The 23,909-nt window shown below is 37.7% G+C and overlaps 1 protein-coding gene across 1 annotated transcript; it reads right to left on the bottom strand.

The window, feature by feature from the left end:
* Nucleotides 1-95: 95 nt before the first annotated feature.
* LOC121429112 (cholinesterase 1-like) lies at nt 96-13,229 on the bottom strand. The gene is made up of 8 exons (XM_041626020.1): nt 12,761-13,229; nt 11,609-11,771; nt 8,275-8,352; nt 7,109-7,227; nt 3,933-4,097; nt 2,968-3,578; nt 2,059-2,228; nt 96-694 (listed from the first exon to the last, which is right to left on the bottom strand). The coding sequence occupies exons 1-8, from the start codon at nt 13,190-13,192 to the stop codon at nt 558-560; spliced, it is 1,875 nt and encodes a 624-aa protein (XP_041481954.1). The 5' UTR covers nt 13,193-13,229; the 3' UTR covers nt 96-557.
* Between the last annotated feature and the right edge of the window lie 10,680 nt (nt 13,230-23,909).

Genomic DNA, 23,909 nt, shown 5'->3' with positions numbered 1-23,909 from the left:
AGCAAAAAAAAAAAAGGTTATCAAACAAAAATTTAGGGGGGGGGACCGTCCCCCCCACCTAAAATTTAGGGGGGGGACACGTCCCCCCCCCCGCTTCCGCCGCCTATGGTGGGCAGGCAAATTCTTTGGAGGGGATGGGAGAGGCGACCTAATATTGTAACACCATATTCCACTCGAATGAAAAATTCTCCCTCTTACTTTTGCCTCTTTATTCCCCGACTTAAAATTAATCATATAGAGGCCGTCCCTGCCCCCCCCTCCCTTTGCACCATCCCTGGTTAAAGTTTTACTTAATCATTATTCATTTACTTATTTAATTGAAAATGAATTATTTTTACGCGTTTCAGACGTCTGAGCTGGTTATAAAAACTGTATTGCCCTAGATTACGTGAATATCGGGAAGAGATTGATAACTCTATGGTTTGGTCTCTACTATGGGCGTAATCATTGACGCGCGCAAAGACGACCTCGGTCATGTCGGCGATAAGCTGACCCATAACCCACGTCTACGACTTAATTGGGGCAATATTTTGCTGAAGGTCAATCATACTATATAATTAAGGAGATGGAGAAGCCGTAGGACATGTGTTTTCTTCTTTATATTTGTCGAATTCCTCTGTCCAACTTGGCATGTCAGTATTTTTCCACAGCTCGTAGTGCTTCATCCAATCTTCGTATATGTCTTCGATTGGAGCTGCAAAAAGTAAAAAAAAAATGAATTTCCATAAATATAAAGAATGACTTAATATTGAAAGAAGGAAACCATGCAATAACAAGATTTGAACAGTAAAGACGTCAGCGGATGATATACAGACAGTGCATAGGGCACTAATCACTTAATTCTCATACGTTTTCTACGGTTTCGTTTGTCAAAACCAAAAGCTCGTCTTTAACAAAGCAGTCTTTGACGAAAATAGGTGAGTCAAAACAACAGTGTCATCCAGGGATCTGGACCTGGACCAACGACATAAATTTGCAATTTTCGTCCGGTCCGAATCTTAAGACGATATGCTGTCCTGGTCCACCAACTTTCGAGAATGACCTCTAACCTGTTCATTGTGATTCGAATTGCATTTTCAAAGGAACTGCTGCGTTGTAAATAGCGTCTGCGAAATGGATGCTACTTTTATCAATAAAATAGGCCTGCTGCGAGATGAATGTTCTCCGGGAGCCCTCTGTTTTCTCTTCATACACAATCACTTATTTTTTTTAAAAAAGGACTTCAAAGCATCGAATGTAAGGTGCTGATGATAAATGTTTAATTTATCGAGAATGGCCACTAACTGGCCCCTGCATATTATTATCGCACCCTTCTTTCTCAATGCAATAGCATCTCACAAGTCGCAAGAAGACCATTGGCCCCATATTTTGTGAGTAGTAGCCGGGGATCAATCCCAGGCCTTCCGTTCATGAGGCCGATGCCATTCCAACGAGCTACAGTCAGCGTTCTAATAAACAGAAAACTGTAAAGGCAAACTGAATTCGACTTTTTTATGTCGGCCATAAAGGAGAGGAGGTGGGACTTCCAAAGGAGATCAAAGACACATTCAATGGATTGTTTTATAATGTCAGGCATACATAGGCCAACTTTTATAAAGTCTTATTTGAAGCTCTTGTTAGAAATTCTACTAATTGAAAATATAATTCGAACCAAATTAGTTCGGAATATTGTGGTAAAGATTGTTTAATGATACAGTCACTTGAACGAAACCAAACTCCAGACCGATTAATGCTACACTACAAAAACTCCGGTGTTGATTTAACACCAGCCCGGAATCTATATCTGTTCATACCAGAAAAATATTTGAACAAAACCAGTTTGGAATCAAACCGATGTTGTTTTGATACTAATTGGTGTTGTATAAACACATATCTGGTGTTAGACCAAAACCAAACTTGTGTTTAACACTTCTCTGGTGTGGCTAGATTGCGGGCTGGTGTTAAATCAACACCGGAGTTTTGCAGTGTACTTGGTTTTGACTGACATATCGGACGATGAGGAGTTGGGTTTGGGTGTGATTGTATAGCATGTCCTATTCGACTGCCAGTTACCAGTACCTGTTTGAAGATGCAAACCCGGCATGTAGTTCAGCCAGAAAGAACAAGATGATGCCCTCATCGCCCTACCATTGGTCATGTTTAGAGAGAGCTTTTTATATTCTTGCTCGGGCATGGTATACCTAGGCCACTCTGGGTACTTGCTACTCGAGATAGGTTCGTTTGGATTTCTACGATCGGATGTATTTAAGAATTAATAAACAATTGGTTACATTACACAGATACTCTAAAGAGACATCCATTATTTATACATCTTCAATCTTCCAAATTATATAAGAAGTACTTACCCTACTCATATCATGTTGAAAACTGATGACGAATAAAAATGTGAAAAGCAATTGCAACGATTTATTTAATGGGAATATTATATTCAATGGAAGTACATTGGTGATTTGTGAGGTTACTGAAAAGAATAATGAGAATCAGTGATTCGCAGTGACCATGGTGATACACACACATGCACATTATATCCCCCTGAAACCAAGTTACTCCTTCTTCACTGTAAAAACTGTGGTGTTAAAACCGACACCAATTGGTGTTAATTGAGGACCACACCCTGAGGTGTTAAAATTACACCCTAGAGATTAAACATAACAGCAAAGAGTGTAAATGTAACAACAAAAGGTGTTGTAACACCTATAGGTGTAAAACTAACACCACCAATTTAACACCGGTGTAAAACAACTGGTGTGATTCTCTATGCACACCGGTTAACACCACAGTTTTTGCTGTGTTGAAAGTTTCGTTATTTACACTGGAAGAAACTTTATTTCGCAATATAAAAAAGTGACAGATGTGCGGATATTGCGGGTTATCATTTTAAGCCGGAAAGCTATATTACTTGGGTTTCTTCCGACGAAGTAAAACGGCTCATAACAGATTCGCTTTTTTACTTGTTTCATATCTTACCCTGATTTCACAAAGTTGGTCCAGTACCGTACGAACTCAATCGACATGAACTTCTCCGCATCGGTCTGTCCAACAACTCCATTCAACGGAGGATTTAATCCCCATGCAAAAACATACTGTAGATCCTCAGCGTGGGACGCTCCTGTCCACTTTGGAACTCCCGCGTAAACCGACCATGAAGGATCATGTGTCATCTCGTACCGGTACACTTCCGCCCCCGCAGCCTCTAGTGCGCGTGCGAAGTATTCTGTTGGGCAAGCGAAAGTCTGATCTGTAGAAAGTCGTATCAACCCATCTAACTGACTCGCAGAGGCATCGTCTGCAATTTTCCAATTGACATAGTGCTGTTCAACTGCAGATATTTCTAAGTCTGTTTTGGCATTATAAGTGAGTCTTGGAAGAGTTGACATGAAGAGAGAGAGATTGACGATGGGAGGTTCGAATAAGGAACTAGGAAGATCAAGAAATGCGAAATTAATGGCCGCCTCGTCCTCGTTGCTTCCGAGTAAGCTTGGTAAAACTTTGAATTGTCGTCGTTTGACCATTTCAACGGGATCTTCGGGAAAGAAGTGTCCATCGACGACTGGAGATGAGATGGCTCCATTACCTTCCTAATGATGAAAATATGTGAGGGATGAGTTGGCATGTGTCAACCATGTTAGTCTATTATGAGACTATTATGTTGGAATTATAAAGTTTTATTAGTCAGATTTCTACATAAGGTTACCGGAAGATTTTTTTCCCAATCAGAGTATTTGAAAAGTAATGTAGGTTACACGTCAGTGAAGGGGGGGGGGGTATGGAACATTAGACAAGACTAAGGCATTTCAGCGAAATGTATATTTATCTTACATGACAATACCTATTCAATTATACAAAAACAATTTAGTAATGTAAATGTAAATCTATTGTATGATAAAAATACTACCTTTATTATGGTAAAACTTCTAGACAGGGTTACTAACCATAATGGCAAGCCTGGTGAGCTCGTTTTCATCAACATCACGCATACAGGATACCATGAGTTTAGTATCATCGATAGGACACCCAGCTGCTTCTGCAAGTTGACGATGTCCCTCTGTGGCCCGCTCCATAGTCGCCCACGCCCAAGGACACACGGCATTACCACTCTGTACGCAAGTGGAATAGAAAATACTCAAGGCTAAACACCTGTCTAATAGGGAGTTTTCGTTCCATGGCGCATGGCGGACTCAAGAACATAGGAAATATATTATAGAATGCCCTTCATGATAAAGAACAACCAATAAAGTCTTTGTCGAAAATTGTTGAATCAAAACAGCAGTTCACTTTTAGGGTCTGGGGCCCGTTGCGGAAAGAGTTGCGTTTAAACGCAAGCCAAAAAATCAATCGCAAGTCCAATATGTGCTCTGTTGATTGGTTGAAAATCAAGTTGCGCATGATTTTTAGAGTTGCGATTGATTGCAACTCTTTCTGCAACGGGCCCCTGGATACATAACAAGGGTAGCGCCTCAGGTAGTCTTGCCTGCATTACGGGATTCAATTTACCAGCAGTGCTGACTTTAAAGATTACTATGAGATAATTATTCACAAAACACATCATTCATAATTGAAGAGGTCACTTGCAAAAGGGGTTAGGTCTATTTTTCATCAAATTTAATTTTTCTTTGTCTCAATCTATAGATTTTTAGTAGCTCTATAAGATGATACCAACGAAAAGTTGAAATCCCCATTAAAAAGTGATCTAAACTGGCAAAGAAAAATCACTTTTTTTTCAAATGGGGTTAGGTACATTTCAGTTTAGTTGCAAAAGGGGTTAGGTCCACACGGAATTTTTTTGGAAAAGAATGTTTAAAAAACAATATGAAGACAGGTAGATTTCTTTTACACCCAATGTTATGTTCTCATGGTAGTGTATCATAAAAATTTAATTTCACATAGAATATTACAATATGGGAGAATAAAGAAAATGATTTTATTGGAGTGGCCCTAACCCCTTTTGCAAGCAAACTCTTCTGAAGAGCTCATTTGTCAAAAGCGGTTAGGTCCATTGTTCATAATTTTTTTTTGTTTTCTGTCTAAAAACCTTTGAATTTTAAGTCGCTTTGATGAAAGCAAACAAAATTTGAAATTCACATGAGCCGTGAATAAAAGTGACAAAGAAAATTCACTTTTGTAATCAAAATAGATTGGATTCATTTCAGTTTACTTGCAAAAGGGGTTAGGTCCACAATGATGATTTTTTTAAAGAATATATAGAAGAAAAATGAAGACAGGTAGATTTCTTTTATACCCAATTTTATGTTCACATGATAGGGTAGTACATCATATGACAATTTAGTTTCTCATAAGAATATTGCAGTAAGTGAAAATATAAACATGGTTTTTCTCGGAATGGTCCAAAGTGGACCTAACCCCTTTTGCAACTAAACTCTTCAATTATAATGATTATGATACTACGTTCATTGATAATAAATGATATTTGACCTTGATCATGTGACCTAAGACTCGTCAGTGATCGTCAGTGATATTTGATGGCCCTTATGTCCACATTTCATAAACTATATCCATTAACTTAGCTCTGATGGCAATTCAACAATCACCCCCAGCATGGCTAAAGTTCATTGACCTGATATGACCTCTGACTTTGGTCATGTGACCTGAAACTTGCACAGGGTGTTCAATGTCACTTGATTACTCTCATGTCCAAGTTTTATCCATAACATTTTAAAGTTATGATGGCAATTCCAAAAATACCCCCAACTTGGCCAAAGTTCATTGACTGTAAGTGACATTTGACCTTGGTCATGTGACCTGGAACTCAGGCAGAATGTTTAGTATTACTTGATTAAACTTATGGCTTGGTTTTATTAAAAAAAAACTTCGGTTAAAACTTGATGTTGACGCCGCCGTCTGAAAAAGCATCGCCTCTCGCTCTGCTATGCAGGAGAGGCAAACATTGGCGGCGGAAGCAAAACACTTTATGGGGGTCTACCTGAAATTTTGAGATGGACACAAGTAAAAAATGTGACAAGCAAAAAAATGTAGGGGGGTTCACCTGAAATTTTAGGATGGACAGAGGTAAAATGCGAACTCCATTTCAAACTTTAACTATGGTTGGAATTCTTGGTTTAATTGCGGAGAGCTAAATGTGAGACAAACGTTTAATACTTATTCAAAATTAACAAAATTAAAGAATTGAGAATTGTCTTATAGATATCTATTAACATTATTGTTCACCATTGAAGCATATAAAATAAATTTAAAAAGTCATCACAAATTTAACAAATTTTTGAAATGCTTTATTTCCTACATAGTAACCACTATTTTGAATATATTTAGGCCATGTGTTTGGGTTGCGAATTCACACATCTTTATTTGGGACATCTGGAATCTTTGAGTGAAGAAAGAATTGGTTTGTATTTAAAAATAATAAAACAATCATCAGCTCACAGGCTGAGAAGGTTAATTTTATAACAAATACGAATCCGTTCATAGAAACGATTATAATTAAACTCCCCAAAAAATGATAACGAAAATACCTGCTTACATGCTAAAAATGTTTAATTTACAAACAAGAATCCGTATATAAAAATGATTACAATCATAAAAACGTGGTGAAGTGGAAAAACAACTGAAAAACTTATAGAAAGAATTCAATGACCTTCCTTTGTCTCCACAAAACAAAATAAATTACAGAAATAAATAGGGCATAAGTACATATAATGCAGTTCATTTTAAACTCTTAAAGTTGGGCAAAAAGTACCCAACTTTTAACCAACCCTGGGCAACATACTGTCCACAAAACCATTGGTTAAAATCTGTCCACATTGGGTAATAAAATCTAATAACTGGGTAATAGATTTGCTCGATTGGATAATAATCGCCCAGAAAAGTGTACATTTTTTTACCAATAAACGTTACCCAACACAGTGGACAGTATGTCGCCCAACATTTTAAGTGTGTAGCAAACAGTTCACATCGATTTCAGCCGTTCTCACGAACGTGCCTTTGAGCTCAATTCTGGCTTTGTTGTATTTTGTGTGTGTGTGTGTTTTTTGTGTGATGATACAATCACACCAAAGAAACGGACTCCAAACCGACGGATGGTTAAGCAGTGGTCGGCCCTGGGTCGGTTACACGGGAGTGACAGTGACATTACCTGCATAATGGTTTGATGAAAGAGACCATCGGTAAGTGGAGATAACATATGTAGGCTTACACTCCCCCCACCAGCACTTTCCCCTGCGATCGTGACTTGGTTCGGGTCACCTCCAAAATCTTTAAAAAATGAATCCAAAATAACAACTAGAACAATAAGGCGTATTAGAGGATGTGAAGTGGGCTTGTAATACTAGTATATATAGTGACACGATGAATTTACTAAACTATTTTTAGATCCATGACGATGGCGTCGGTCCCGTACAGTGCTTAGCGCTCGCGGTAATCATTAATAATTATACGGATCTATTGCATGTCTACACAAACTGCTCAGAATGTTAGGTCTAAATAAACGAAATGTCTAGAGATTTAAGCTCGCGCTTCGCGCTCTAAATATTTTTTTTTAGCAAAATATCTCAGGACGACAGTCCAGGCCTGTACCTATGTGACTTTTACCAAAAGCTAGATTTACCCCTGCATAGTTTATTTTCTCTTAAAATAATGCAAAATTATTGACGGTCACTTTCTATCCAACCAACGAAATCATTGCAAGAGGAAGAAAGTCTTTTTGACAGTAATTAGCGACAGACCGGACCACAAAGCGAGTGCTACGACTTTAGATTTCCAAATTTTTGTCTAAATACTCTTAATTATCACGAAACACAAAGCTGTTATAGGCAGTAACGTGATCTGATGATGCAGATATCTATTTGCACCCAAAATGTCCACTTTCACATGGTATCAGTGCCTTTTTGGCTTTGCCCCCCCCCCAAACAAACATACGTTCCGCCGCCCCTGTTATTATCATCATAATCATGACTATTTTGAACACATGCCTCGATACACTGCATTACATCGTACCAGATGGGCATATAAGAATGACCAAGGGATAGTTTTACCTACGAAAATTTTGCCTTGTTCTTCCAAAGCAAAGTTATGAAACACTCGTTACAGCATGCGACATTTATTATTAAAGATTAAACATACATTTCGATTTGTGTACATGTAGTTTCAAAACGCCTGGGGGAGTGCAATACTGATTCAACAATATGGACAACGCGAATATGAACAAACATTTCGCGTACCTTCGTAGTTAAATATATCGAAGAAGTCATATGCCATGGATACATTATGCAAAAGATGTATTGTTTTGACGTAGTTACAAACCTTTTATGTTATCATGAACCCATTGAAGAGCGAGCACCTGGTCCATCATACCATAATTGCCCGTTGCTTCATCGTCTCCTATCACGAAAACAAAATGTATCGAAAACAAAATGAATCACGTTATTCGATAGCGTTACATTTTGAAAGCTGCACGAAATAAAAAAGATTATGAAGAGCGAATAGAGAGAAATTGGCTCAGTCGGTAAAGTGTCTGCCCGACGAACCAAAGATCGTGGGTTCGAGTCCACCCCGGGAGGATGACTGAAGCCAGTACGTTATGTGTAAGCGTCTCTCTTCTGTTTCATAGATGTAGGCTATGTTACGGTGGAAAAACTCCATTCCTCGGATAGGACGTTAAATGGAGGCCCCGTGTAGAGGAGAGTCACCACCACTAAAGTTTGTACTTGAAGTGGATAATACTCGTACAAGTAACCTGAACAGCGTTCTGGTTTTCATCAGCAGTGGCGTAATGAGCCCAACATTTTGAGGGGGCCAGATATGGCGTATCGGGTGAAATTAATAGTAAGTTGCCTTCAGCGAGCGAGCAAAGAGCAAAATTTTTGACATATCTTAATACAAAACCCAATTTTGTGATTGATTTTGACATAATTTATACAGCAAATGGTATCATATTTCAGCTTCTCTCTTTCCTCTTCTCATTTTTTTCGGGGGGGGGGTTCCCCAAGGCCGCCCCCTGTACGCCAGTGTTAACCAATGAAAAACAATACGAAATTCATATGGAAGGTTAAAGTCATGTTTTGGGGAGAACATTTCGTCAACATTTGTCGTTCGACAAGTCAAAATTTCTTGGTATTCATTGCAGCGCTCAGGTGCCTGATTGTTACATGGAAACTGCTATCCGACAAGTACCTTCATTAGACGCTCTCCGGGATAAGAGAAAATAAGTGAAAATGGGAAAAGACATGTAGGATTACAGAAAACAATGATACGAGGCTTAGGAGATAAGATTCAGTTGATCTTGAAATCAACTTCATTAACGCACCGAATAAATATACGATCCGGTTATTTTTTAATCTGATCTGGGACAGATTTTTATAAGCTTGTGATATCATCACTTTAACCGGTACAATCATAAGGGTTTCGAATGAACGTCTGAATATTAACATAAAATCCACAACAAGCTTTTGTTTTACTTTAGGTCCATCCACTTAGAATCTGCTTTTATATTTTCGGAATGAGTTGTATGTTTTTCTTTGTATTTTGATTGATTTGTGGAAAATAAATGAAATGAAATAAAATTTCTAGGCTATGTTTAGGCCTCTCTGTATATTGACGTCATAGCAGTGGCGTACCTAGGATTTTTCACAGGGGGGCAAAATCGTCCGCCCAAAAAACTTGACAAGCAAAAAAAAAAAGGTCCTCAACCAGATATAAACGGCATATCACAGCAAAAAAAAAAATAAAAAGGTCTTCAACTTCTCGTCAGGGGGCAGGGTTAGTTACCTTGCATGGGTCGTGGCTCGTCAGTCCGACCAAAAATGATTGCAGATATTCATTTGATCCAAATATTTTTATCATCATTCTGAACCTCAAAAAAGACAATTTTACATGTACTTTTTTAACTTTCATATTTAATGCAAAATGTGATTTAACAAAACTTCCTGCAATATGTGGCTCGTTTTAGATTGAAATTAAGAAACTCGGGATTTATCTTCCATTTTATTATTTATTACTTCTAATTTCGTTTTGACGAGATAAAAAATTTCGACTTTCTCCCTTGTTTTCTGGGGCACTTTCAAGCTTCCACGCTATAAACCTTGTACAGAATATATAATGATTTTGCTCATTTAAACATTTTTGACCACGAGATGTATGCTAGCCGATAAGAGAGATTGATGAAATTGTAGAACCTCATTTAGCTAATCCGTTTTTCTTTTACAGCTTCTGCATATTAAACTTTGATAAGATACAGTCCTATATCGATGTCTGTCCCATGTACTGATAGAGAATGGCAATTACTGTGATATAATGATAACTTGTGATATGAAGACCAATTAAGTTCATCAAAATATTAGCAAATGATTAAATAGTTCACTGATATCTTCCACGATGTTTATTTTACGTTAACGATGATTGTACTTCGTATCTTTCCGAGTGTCAAAACCGTCCTTCACAAAAGAAAATGCAAAATTGATTTGGTTTACTCATTTGAGTCTACCCCCTTTTATTGTTGCTAATCTTCATCTACGTACTTTATACTGCAGCGTAAAAATATGAAAAAGGAAGAAGAGTGGGTTGGGCATAGGAGTGCTCCCTTAGCATTTTAGATAGGTAAATAAATAGCCTAAGGGATAGGGTCACCCCGCCAAAGGGTCTAATCGCAGCCCATGCAACTAGGAGCCTGTCAGCAGAGTTATTTTGTTCTAACAATATTATTTGGTAAGACTTCATTCAAGGAAGTAGAGAATCGAATTCTTAATATCATACATGTCTCACTTAGTATCATTAGTCAACGAAATAACAACGGATTTCAATGACACGTGTCGAAATCATCAAACCCCTCCTAGAACAAACTTACACTCACATACACACACCCCCACACACCCCCTACACACCATCCCTCGCATACACCCACACAACTGTTAGCAGCAATACATAGGTCTACCTGAAACGAATTCATGACTAACACTATGAAAATCAACCGTCCACAGAAGAGGTATTGCTGATATGTTAAACCTCGAGGAGATATTAGTGTCGAGATCATCAACCCCCTCCTAAAACAAACTTACACAGACATACCCAACCCACACACACACACCCTCACGTACACACGGGAAGTGGGAATAGAGTAACATGTGGAGCGTTGTGGCCCAGTGGATTAGTCTTCGGACTTTGAAACAGAGGGTCGTGGGTTTGAATCCCAGCAATGGCGTAATTTCCTTCGGCAAGAAATTTATCCACAGTGTGCTGCACTCAACCCAGGTGAGGTGAATAGGAACCCGGTAGAATTTATTCGTTGAATGCTTTAGCGCGTATATGGCCGCTCAGCTACAGCCGGGGTAATGATAATAATATCCCAAGTATATTTCAGCGCCTTGAGCACATAATCTATGTGGATTTGGCGATTTAGAAATACTCTATATTATTATCATTATAAACATCAATAAGCAGTATGTTGCTGCATTTATCATTGCTTTATCAATACCACAGGATGAAAAATAAAAGTTACAAAATGAATTAATCTTTAAGACGGGTCATGCGAAATAACAAGATCTCAGGTAACAGATTTCGTAAATCAGTTTTTTACGATTCTGTGACTTTTGTTGACTGTTAACGAGCTAGAAATTAAACAAGATTTCACTATCACCCTTACCAGTGGTAAAGAAACCAAATACACCCAGTCGATAGTTAACGTTGACGACGATGATGTCGGCATAGGCCACGATAGGTATGGGATCGTAGATGATCTCGGAGCCACCCCCGACCGCATATCCTCCACCGTGAATCCATACCAGGACAGGCACCAGACTGGATGGCTATAATAAGATAAAGGAGAGAGGGTACGTCCGGGCATGATATGTGAGAAATCATGTAGAATAGCTTTGGAGACTCGTTAATTTTTATTTGAGGCATTGTAACTCAAAGTGCCCCAGAACTATCAATCAGTTTGAAATATGTGGATTGCGAGTCGTGTGGTTCAGTGGTTAGAGCATTGGATTCATAATCGCAAGGTTGTGAGTTCGAATCCCCACTCTGCCATTGTTTCCACTTTGACAAAAAGGCCCGATAGTAATATCTGTCGTCTGTAAGGTCAGACATTATAATTGATTAACCTTGACTTAAGATGTTTCCTAGGTAACTGGATACCAGCTTGGCGTTTACCAGCAAAATGTTGTGGTGCCGAGTTCCTACGGGAGTTACCATGAACAGAAACAGATTATAGTGTGAAACTTTTATGACAATTGTTTGTTTAACGCTATTACAATCTTCTGTTTTTATTATAGCCCCTACCCAAAAAAGACTACCCCAATGTCCAGAACCCCAGCTAATAATCACCTTATACTGGACTCCTTTCTCTAATTTAAGTTACCAAATCGTTTCCCATTATACACAACAATTAATGTTGTTCTGTCCACGACCCCTTCTTTTGTTAATTTTCGTTAAAATTCTGTTCAGTACTTTTTGTTTCCTTTCTATTAACATTTTTTTATCATGAACTTGTTTGCATATTTTTTTCCATGAATATAGACCTGATGAAGGCCCGATGAACGGCCAAAAGCTCGTCGAATAAAATCAGATCTGAAATCTACGTCTCGCATACGTATAGACTCCATCAACCCTAATCTAGAAGTAAGTGCTACTATGACAGATAGCACAACTCCTCCCCTAGTTACGTCCTAGAATTCATGTTTTTGGAATGAAATAATCACCCTATAAATAATCCTTTTATTTAAAACAGGGTAATAAATATAGGTGACACGATTAAACTGCATGAATCAACGTCATTGGGTGTGTTTTCCTATACCTTGGGTGATGGTGTGTAGATACTGAGATACAAACAATCTTCGCTAATGGTTCGAGTCGGGATCGGCCCAGGTAATGTTGGGATTGGGAGAGGAAATGGTGGTCTTGGTTCGGGTGTCCAGTCATCCAGAGGACTCATCTGCGGACACTCTGCCTTGTCTTCTGTCGCGTTGTACTCCCCTTGAAGAACTAACGGTTCAGGGTCGGTAAATCTACGCTCTCCTACCGGAGGCTCTGCGAACGGTACCCCAAGGTATGCATCTATGGATTTGTTAACCTTCATGTACAAGGGATCATCAAAACGAACTGTAATACCGGTAAGAGTGGCGTCTCTGAGCTCTATATCTGGGTTGCCAATCACCTCCACAGCTAAGGCACAGGAGCCCCACAAACACAGAACAGCAATACATAGGTCTACGTGAAACGAATTCATGGCTAACACTATGAAATTCAATCGTCCACAGAATAGATATTGCTGATATTTTTAACTTCGGGGAGACATTAGTGCTCTTTATCATTGTTAAGTCAATAGCAATGCATCATGTTCGGTTTCTGCCCTAGTTCTGAAATGATAAGTTAAGAAGTTTATCTGTATTCAATTCAAAAGAATGGAAGATTTTATTTGTTTCTACGATATTTCAATGTCAGTGAGCTGCTGACAAGATTTAATCATGTCAGCACTGATATCAAGACCAGGGTTCCTTAGCTTAACACAAAGGTTAGCGATTAATCATACTCTTAATTTTCACGATTGATTGTACATTGTAGTCAATGGAATCAATCTTTAAAAAGAATGTTCTACGACGATTGCTAAGCTATGTGTTACGGGCCCCTGCAGGGGACCGTTACAGAAAGAACTTTGATTAACGCAACTTACGAAATCGAACGCAACCATCAAATGAATTGTGCGTATTAGACAACTGCGATTGATGTTTTGAGTTGTGATTAAACGCAACCTTTAACTTGCAACGGGTCCGTTATACGGGTCAAGCATTTCAAAGTCTCATCTTGTGGCTGCTGATAAGAAAACGCAATCCGTAATGCATAAATAGACTCGAAATTACCTTTAAATAGAACGGTTTAAAAATCGGAGACCCGACAATTGCTCCGCCGACAATTGCTACGCAAAATACGACAACTGCTCCGTCTACACTTGCTCCGCCGATATTTGCTCCGTCGACATCTGCTCCGCCGAAAATGGGTCCGCCGTAAATTGCTCCGATAAGGCGACAAATATTGATTTATTTATTCAGTGGCGTAATTACGGGGGGCATGGGGGGCACGGGCCCCCCCCCCCATCGGCTGGCCAAAAAAAAAAAACGGGGAAAAGGAGAAAAAGAGGGAAAAGGGAAGAGAAACGTAGTGGGGAAAGACGAAATTATTGTTCATTATAATGTTATATTATGTTATGTTATATGTTATGTTAAATAAGAAGCATTTTTTCATAGCTTTATAAAACATTATTTGCTTCATTGTGTCTTCATTGTTCATGTTGTTCCTGGTGTTCGCATAGACTGTTTAACTCTATATATAATCCCGTTGTACTAAAACCTCCGTTTTCAAATCAATATACAACAAATATATTTCCTCGCAATTCGAGTTATTATTGTTTTATGTAGTGACATATTCTTCGTTTTCATGACTACTTAAAGTGATTGCACTATTTTAAGGTCTTGATATAAAACATTTCATGTCCGTGCTAACGTTCGCATAAGTAGATTGGTGAGATTTCTGCTCTTCATTAACTTAAATCAGTCCTTAAAACGTCAATTTTTCGGATCTGAATATAAAAAATGTTCAGCTCGCGCTTCGCGCTCGCATCACTTGGTTAGTGAAATACGTAGGGTCTTAGTAAATTTCTACAAACAAGCCTTATAATGCCCCTCTTCAGGTCTGAATTTCCTACATAATTTTCAGCTCGCGCTTCGCGCTCGCAGTATTTGATTAGTGAGATGCATATAATAATCATGATTACAATTACTTCAAAAAGTACTTCATGTGTTTAGATGTATTTCTAACAAAATCAGCAAGCGCTTGGCACTTCCATTAGATGACTATGGTGAGATAATTATGTATACCCTTAATGATTTTTATTTATTTTTATTTATTTATTTACCACTTGTGGGATGGAACATCCTATCAGCACATGCTGTTTTTCGTAGGGGTCCATACACACAACAATAAAAATGTACAATAAACAATCAAACATGATAATTACAAAAACATAAAATCATATGACATAAATCATAAGAACATACAATGAAAAGCGAAAAAATACGATATGATAATAAAAGCAAAATATATATAAAAACAATAGGGGGACTAAAAGTAAGGAATTAATGTAAAACAATGGAGAAATAACTTAAAGATAAACTAAAATCAAGCAGGGGCTTAGGGATTGAAATGAGGGGGGGGGGGGATGATGCAGGAGCTTTTAACAACAATAATCAGGATGAGGGGGGATGAGCATGTTTTTAAGATGTGTTTTAAAGGAATGTATAGTGATACAAGGAGGGATTTTCTTTTCAATAGAGTTCCATATTTGGGCACCTCGGTAGACGAAGCATCTTTTACCATAATTCGTCTTGGATGCGTTAACCTTAATTGGGTTTTTCCAGATCTGGTATTATAGTAGGGGTGGGCAAATGACAAAAAAAAATTTCAAACGGGTGAATTCTATTGCCATTTTTGCTGCTGAACACAAATCCGCCAACCATTTTGACCTCCAATGAGGTTTGATATTGGTTCCAGCCATTTTTTTGAAAAATGGCGGGAAAATTGCCCTTTTTGCCCTATTTTTATATATCACGGCATATAACGGGTGTGTATTTGTCTCTCTCTTTGTTTTTGAGGGTGCTGAGTTCAATTATCTCAATATGTAAATCATTGGATGTATAGCCATGGTAAAAAATTGCCATTTTCCCTCCATTTCTTGAAAAATGGCGGGAAAATGGCATTTTTCCATGTTTTTTACATTGAGTAGCATAAAATGGGCTGTGTGATATGTCTTATGTGTTTGAGGGTGCTGAGTTCAAATATCTGCACATACATATAGGACATTAGATGTATAGGCTGGGTGAGATGAAGTTGTTTTCCCGCCATTTTTTGAAAAATGGCGGGAAAATGGCCTTTTGGCCATATTTGTACATTAAACATGTCTCTTTATTTTTTAGGGTACTGAGTTGAAATATATGCATACTTATTGAGGTACAGGCATGGTGATAAATGGTAAGATCAACATTGTAAGCAAAAATAAATGCAAATAGTGAATTTCATATGTTAAGTAAAAATCATCATACATGTAGTTATGAACAAAACAAAACAAAATCAAAGATTTAATAATCTGCAGACCAGCTGCTTTAATGAATCAATGTTGAAAATACATAGGCATACAGTTGATATGAATAATATGAAAGCAGACCACATCACCATAACTGGACATTCAGGTAAAAGGACATCCCTGACCACAGGTTATGTGGGAAATTTGATGCATAGTGGTCAAGATGGGGCTGATCAAAGCTTATGGGTTCAGGCTCAAGTGCTTAATAGCCATTCTTGCCAACTCCACAGATGATGAATTGAAATCAGAAAAAGACTTCTGGATGACAGATCGAGCTGCTGACAGAAGTCCTTCTTCAGGCTCTTGGAGTAGATCTTACTAAAATCCTAAAATGCTGCGATCATATAATTTTGCATATAGATCGTGCAATAGATGTGCAGAAACATAACAGAACAGAAGATTTGCATCCACCAGTTACTGGAGGTATCAGCAGGTGAGGGGATATTTGTATCTCCAGGATTTTCAATCCATACTAGGGTTAATCGCAATCTCCAAGTTATTGTCTCCTAGCCATAATCAGCAATAAGTGTCCCTCTTGGATGAAAATAACAATATTCAGTGCCAAGGATTCAAAGGATTTGTAGCCAATAAATTCGGTAGAATTGCAGAACTTGCTAAGGAGTACCTGTCATGATGAGAATTCATCCAAGCTTTCTTCAATGCAGATGTGGACACCAACAACTACAAACTTGTTCTTGCAGTGGCTACATTCATTCAGAATGAGTGGTTCACATGCTGTTGAGAAATTTACACAATGACAGGTTATCTTAACATCTTCCTGATGAAAGAACTGCTGGGCATCAACAAGATGGGTGAGCAAAATGATGGGGATAGAACGTGGCAGGTGATACCTTGAGGAAAAACTAAACGGGTAAGACAAAATTATGGTGGACAAAGAGAAAAGAAACAGGATCGGGAAGAGACAGGCTAGATGCTGATGTGATTGAAGAAGTTATTAGTACAGTGAAGAGCCAGATGTCCAGGACCGATTATTTTATCGGATGTTGATGGCATGATTTAAGCTCCTTTTACCAACTTAGAATGTGAAACTGAATTTTCAAAGCTAGTGCACAGATTCAAAGTTACTGATGGAAGTTCTTCTGTCCAGACTCTGTCCAGAAAAAAAATCTGCTGGCATCTGGTGGTCTTCTGGTACACCCTGAATTTGACAGTAAGAGTATAGAAGAAAGGAAGGAAAGGAGGAAGTGGGCTCGCTGTTCTGAAGAGGTGAACACAGTATAGAAGCTCGAAGCACACTTTAATGCAACTGCTGTATCTGCACAGAAATTTGCACTGCATAAGAATGAGGAGTTAAAGAAGAAGAAAGCTTGTAAAACTCTAACAATCTTAGAAAGATTTAAAGATCATAATGGCCCACTGACTCTTAACAACTTAGATATGTTAGCAAATCTCAGTGAAAATGGCTTCAGAATTAAGTTGGCTATCTTTGTCTCACAGTAACTCCAGACATTCGTCAAATAGGTGTGTGAAAGGATCAGATGACATACAAGATGGAAAAATGTTCTGTGGAGAAATTGAAAGTTTTGATAAGAAATGCACTAAGAGTACCAAAAGACTAAAAAATGGATGCTCTGCTGCTGAATGAAAAAGTTCATATATTAATTCATTATACACGTACATGTACACACATTAGTACACTCTGTGCTCAGACTCTACAGTTTCATGTAAACAATTTTCATTTGTCAAAATATTTTCGTTTTCCCAAACTTTGACACAGAGTACTTGTAGGCAATCGTATTGGTCAAAAATTATGTTCCAGTTTTACTAGTGTTGAGATGGTCTTGTAAATCACTGCACCCAATACTGCATATTGGTAACAGATGCAATAAGTACATCTATAATTCTGACTAAAATCAAGGTGATATCTGGCAAAATTTTCACCAAGCCAAGCATTACCCAAAATCTAAAACAGAAATATATAAATCCTCAAAGGAAAACATTGATAACTAACAAGTAATTCATATAGCCTCCTGCTTTAAATTTCATTTTCTTTAATCTAGTGCTTAACATGAAAACATGCAATATAGGAGCTATACATGTATTTCATCTATTTGTTCTATTACATTATGTACATTGTACACCAAAAATATTTCAAAGTGACATACATGTATACCCCCCCTTGCCTGACCATTTCTGGGATTTTTCTCTAGAAAGACGATGAAATTATATCATCATTTATGAATCATCTATTTTTCAAATAAATAGCATGAACACAAATATCAATTCATACTATAGTATAGGTACAGATGCATGAATATTGGTTTTTTATGAATGCAAAAAGTGATTTGTGATCATTTATCACCACATGATAAAAAAAAGCTGATTTCACCCCCAAAAAAACTTTACAAATGTCGGAACAGATTTAATTTATTGATTGTTGGCTTCAGTGGCTATGAAAACATATATTTAGATATGTAACAAACTACAGATAAATGAATAGTTACTGTTTTATGTCAAAAAATTGTGATTTGAGGGCAATTCATACAAAAAATGGCCCAAATATGCTGTTTTCACCTAAAAACATATTGAATGACCCAACTTATCTGATTCATGCATTTTTGTGCTTAGTGACCATGAAAACATAGAGCTAGACATGCAACAAGTTACAGATGAATAAATAATTAAGGATTTATGTACAAAAAAATGTGATTTGAGGACAATTTTTACAAAAAATGACCAAAAAATGCTGATTTTCACCCAAAAACGTCATTTTGAATGACCCAACTTATCTGATTCATGTATTTTTGTGCTCAGTGACCATGAAAACATATAGTAAGATATGTTGCAACCCTTATTTGTACAGATATTTCAGGATTTACAAGTGAAAACACTGATTTTTGAGGAATTCGGCGGCCATTTTGAAAAATCGCTCGGAACCAATATCAGACGTATTCTAAAACAAAAATACTTATTAGATTTGTGTTCAGCAGCCAAAATGGCAACAGAATCCACTCGTTTGAAATTGAATTTCCCAAAAAAGGTTTTATTTGCCCACCCCTAATTATAGGGTGTGTTACGAATGGAAAATGTATTTCAAATATAATCAGGAGCAAGTTTGTAGACGGCACGATACATAGAAAGAGCCAACTGTTTTGATCTACGGTCTTCAAGATTATCAAGTTTTAGGGTGTTATATAATACTTTAGTTGGATACATATGGTCCACTTTAAGAACAGATCGAAGGGACCTGTTTTGCAAAATTTGGAGTTGTTTAGAATTGTTTTTACCCGTGTTACCCCAAACCGTGCTACAGTAATCAAATTGAGACTGGATGATACTTTTGTAATATAAAAGAGCAGTTTTTTGATCAATGTAGTAACGAATTCTTCTAAGGAGATATAGGCTTTTTATAACTTTTTTACATAGAGACTGGACATGATCGTTCCAGAGTAGAGACTCGTCAATATATATGCCTAAATATTTACAAACACGAACCCTTTTTATTTCACAGTCATCAATACATATTTTGCATTTATTAAGTTCGGTTTCATTTTTCTTAAGCCTCTGGGCTGAACCAATAAACATGGTTTCACATTTTGTGGTGTTAATGATTAATTTGTTATCTTTTAGCCAAGATGAAATAATTGATAAATCTTCATTCAGCTTATTATTTATGACTTCGGGATTTTTTGAAGAATAAAATATGCATGTATCGTCCGCGTAGAGAGACACTTTACAGTGTAATTTATCAGGTAGGTCATTTATATATAATGAGAATAATACGGGCCCTAACAATGAGCCTTGTGGCACACCGCAGTTTACCTGCCTTGTAAAAGATGATATACCATTAATACACGTAAACTGTTGTCTTTGAAATAAATAATTCTGAAACCATTCAGTGGTGTGATGGTCAAATCCATACATTTTCATTTTATCCAACAGGATCGAATGGTCCACCGTGTCGAAGGCCTTTTTTAGATCAATCATAACCAAGCCAGTTAATTCCCCTTTGTCAATTGAAGAAAGCCATTGATCAGTTACATTTATCAGTGCAGTTTGCGTTGAGTGTTCTGGTCTAAAGCCGGATTGAAACGGAGTTAGAATATTATTTTTAGTTATAAAATGCATCAATTGGTCGTGTACTACTTTTTCCATAACTTTGCCCAAGACTGAAATAACGGAAATCGGACGTTAGTTATCAAAACATGATTTACTACCTACTTTAAAAATTGGTGTAACTCTCGCTAACTTCCATTGACTAGGGACAGTGCTTGAAAGTATAGACTGATTAATGATATAAGTCAAAGGGGGTGCAATTGAGCGAGATATACAATTGAGCATTTTAGAGGGTACATTATCAGGCCCTGTTGCTTTATTACAAGGGAGCTTACTTATTATTTTACAGACTTGATCATCGTTTACTACTTCAAGGCTAAAAATAGAATCATTTACAGTGCAAGTTTGACACTTGGTGGCGTTTAGATCATTCACTGGTAAATGTTCAGCCTGGAGTCTTTTGCCGATGTCGGTAAAGAAATCATTGAAAGCATTAGTTAAATCACGTCCCTTTAACACTGAATTATCAGATACTAAGGGTGGAAATTGACAAGATTACTTATTTTGGGGTGCTAGGTATCTGAGCGATTTCCAAATCATCTTTGTGTTTTTATTTGCAGATTCAACATTTTTTGTGATAAAGGAACGTTTTGCTTCTCGAATACACGAAGTAACATGATTACGGGCTCGTTTATACGCAACCCAATCAGACAAAATTAGTCCGTTTAGCCTTGGCTTTCAATCGATTTCTTTCACGGATCTGCTTAAAGATATCCCTATTCAACCATGGAGACTCTTTTTGCTTCACCCGAAGCTTACGTAAGGGGGCGTGCTTATCAATGATATTTAACAGCAAAGATATAAAACATTCGTAGGCTGCTTGCGGATCAGTAAATTGGAATACAGACTCCCATGATATGTTACTCCCATCAATTTGAAAAGCAAGCTCGTCAAACTTATTGAAATTTCTACAAGTTTTATACTTATGTTCACAAGTAGACTCAGAAGGAGATCTACCAAATACACAATAGATCATATAATGATCAGACATAGATAGTTCAATAACACCACTGATTGAACACCTTGATTTACAGTTAGTGAAAATAACATCAACAGCGGTAGCAGAAGAGGAACCAACCCTTGTCGGTTTCGTAATAAGTTGTTTGCAATTGAAAGATTCCATGATATTTAACAATTTAGTGGTCTGCCACGATTTGGATTCCTTTAGCATATCACAATTCATGTCTCCGATAACAATATAATTGGTATTTAAGTTATCGATTTTGCTCATCACATTTTCAAATGCTACAAACGATTCTGTTTTAGAGTTAGGTGGGCGATACCAACATACTATGATTAAAGGTTTCTGATTGGTCAATTTCATTTCTATTATAATAATCTCGAGGGAAGAGTTTTCCATTAAATCATCTCTTCTTACATAAATGAATTCCTGAAAAACATAGTCCTTAAAATATCCATGTTTGGGGTCAATATATACAAAACATTTAGCTTGCACTTCGCGCTCGCATCATTTGGTTAGTGAAATATGCACGGTCATAGGGAATTCCTACAAACACGCCTTAGAATACCTCTCTTCATGTCTGAATTTCCAAAATTTTCAGCTAGCGCTTCGCGCTTGCAGTATTTGATTAGTAAGATGCGTTTGATAATCATGATTACAATGACTACCAAAGGTGCTTCATGACTGTGTTTAGATGTAATTCTGACAAAATCAGCAAAGGATGGCACTAGAATTAGATGACTATGGTGAGATATTTATACTCCTAATGGATTCTGAAATATAGTCCTTAAAATTTCCCTGTTTAGGGTCAATATAATTTATTAAAAAAATTTTAGCTCGCGCTTCGCGCTCGCATTGTTTGTTTAGCGAGACAGTTACGTATCATGATTAAAACAAAATTGCTTATTATGTCCCTTTTTAGCTCTGAATATCAAAAAAATTTCAGCTCGCGCTTCGCGCTCGCATTATTCAATCAGTGAGATACATATCCGTTTAATGGCACTGCATGTCCATAAAATATCTCTATTAGGTCAGTATACCTGACAAAAGCGCGCTTCGCGCGCTCCCTAAGTGACTCAAAATTTTTGCTGGTGCCCCCCCCCCCAATGCCGTGACCCACGGTACGCCACTGTATTTATTCGTACTTTCATGCGCAAAACAATTGTAGCTCAGGCTGAAGGCGTCAATTTACAAATTTGTATACATATGATATATTGCAAAGTAAACTTAAACCATGCTTGCATGATATATTACATGACATACACAGGGGCCGCGGAACGGTTTTCAAAATGGGGAGGGGGCAGCCGAGTCAAAAGTGGGGGGCTGACCATGCTAAAAATCACAGTCATAATATGGTCATTTTCACATTTTTGCACACGGTTTTGGAAAAAAAGCGGGGCTGAAGTCATCCGGTTCCGCGGCCCCTGATAGGCCTACATAACATAGAAAGAAATAGAAAAAGGGGATAAGCACAAATGAGGGATAGATATTCCTAATTCTTATTCATGGGGGGGGGGGTAGCATTTGTGTAAGTGTTATTACGTGCCTGGTGATTAAAATGGAAAAAAATACGCGTTGTCATTAATATGACAATACAAAAAAACTTAGATATACCCCTTCGCTCTGGCGAAATATGCTCCGAAGTGGAGATATTGCTCCAGGTGAAATTCAACGGTACCCTCACCTAATTTGTCGAAAACCTGTATTGTAGTCATGCAAAATGTTTACTGTCAGCAAATTTTGTCCCACACAAACACCAAGACATTCAGTAAGTAAAAATTAATATTCACGAAAATACCAACTTGTGAAAGGCTACCTGCTGTGTCACCTTCTCGACACACCCCTCCACTCTGGTTTCCATATCCTCTCGTATACACAGTACTCTGGTCTCCACATCCACATCATGTCATATACACCGTAGGTTTTTAGATAAATATGATAGTATATAATAGTGAGTTGCTTTTGTGTTTTATGTTTATCATGATTGTTTTCTTCACTTATAGCAAAAAGGATAATTAGATTTAACAAAATCCAAAATAAACTGAATTATTTATTGCTTTCATTTCAGAACCAAGTCAGGCAATAATGAAAGATATAAATTGTTCATTTTATGCATTATATGGTGAAACAAACCTGATAAAGGCTACATGCCGTGTCACCTTCTCGACACACCCCTCCACTCTGATTTCCATATCCTCTCGTACACACAGTCAGGCGCGGATCCATAGGGGGGGCCGAGGGGGCCTTGGCCCCCCCCCCCTTCGGCTAAAAAAAAGAGAGAGGGAAAGAAAGAGAAAAAGAGGGGAAAGAAAAGAAGAAAAAAAAGAAAGGAAGAAGGGAAAAAAAGAGAGGAAAAGGGGGAAAGAAAAGAAGAAAAGGGAAGAGGGGGAAGGAAGAGAGAGAGGAAAAGGGGAAAGAAAGAGAAGGAAAAAGAGAGGGAAAGGAAAAGGAGGAAAAAGGAGAGAGGGGAAGAGGGGAAAGGAAGAGAAGAAAAAGAGAGAGAGGAAAAAGAGGAAAGAAAAGGAGGAAGAGAAGAAAAGAAAGGGGAGGGAGAGGGAGGAAAGAAGAGAAGAAAAAAGAGAGGGGAAAGAAAAGAAGAAGGGAAAGAAAAAAGAAAAAAAAGAGAAGAAGAGGGGAAAGAAAGAGAAAAAAGAGGAAGAGGGGGAAGGAAGAGAAGAAAAAGGGAGGGGAAGGGAGAAGAAAAAAGAGGAAGAGGGGGGAAGAGAGAGGAAAAGGAGAAAAAAGGAAAGAGAGGAAGAGGGAAGAAAGAAG

The sequence above is a fragment of the Lytechinus variegatus genome, chromosome 15 (assembly GCF_018143015.1).
Source record: "Lytechinus variegatus isolate NC3 chromosome 15, Lvar_3.0, whole genome shotgun sequence".
Classification (NCBI taxonomy): domain Eukaryota; kingdom Metazoa; phylum Echinodermata; class Echinoidea; order Temnopleuroida; family Toxopneustidae; genus Lytechinus; species Lytechinus variegatus.
The sequence above is the reverse complement of the archived record's forward strand: the minus strand, read 5'-3'. Positions and strand labels throughout refer to the sequence as shown.

Coding starts and splice junctions, on each gene's coding strand:
- LOC121429112 (XM_041626020.1), bottom strand. CDS start 13,192: ATGAATTCGTTTCACGTAGACCTATGTATTGCTGTTCTGTGTTTGTGG. Junction 7,228..8,274: donor GGTTCATGATAACATAAAAG/GTTTGTAACTAC, acceptor CATTTTTTAAAG/ATTTTGGAGGTGACCCGAAC. Junction 2,229..2,967: donor ACCAACTTTGTGAAATCAGG/GTAAGATATGAA, acceptor ATCCGATCGTAG/AAATCCAAACGAACCTATCT.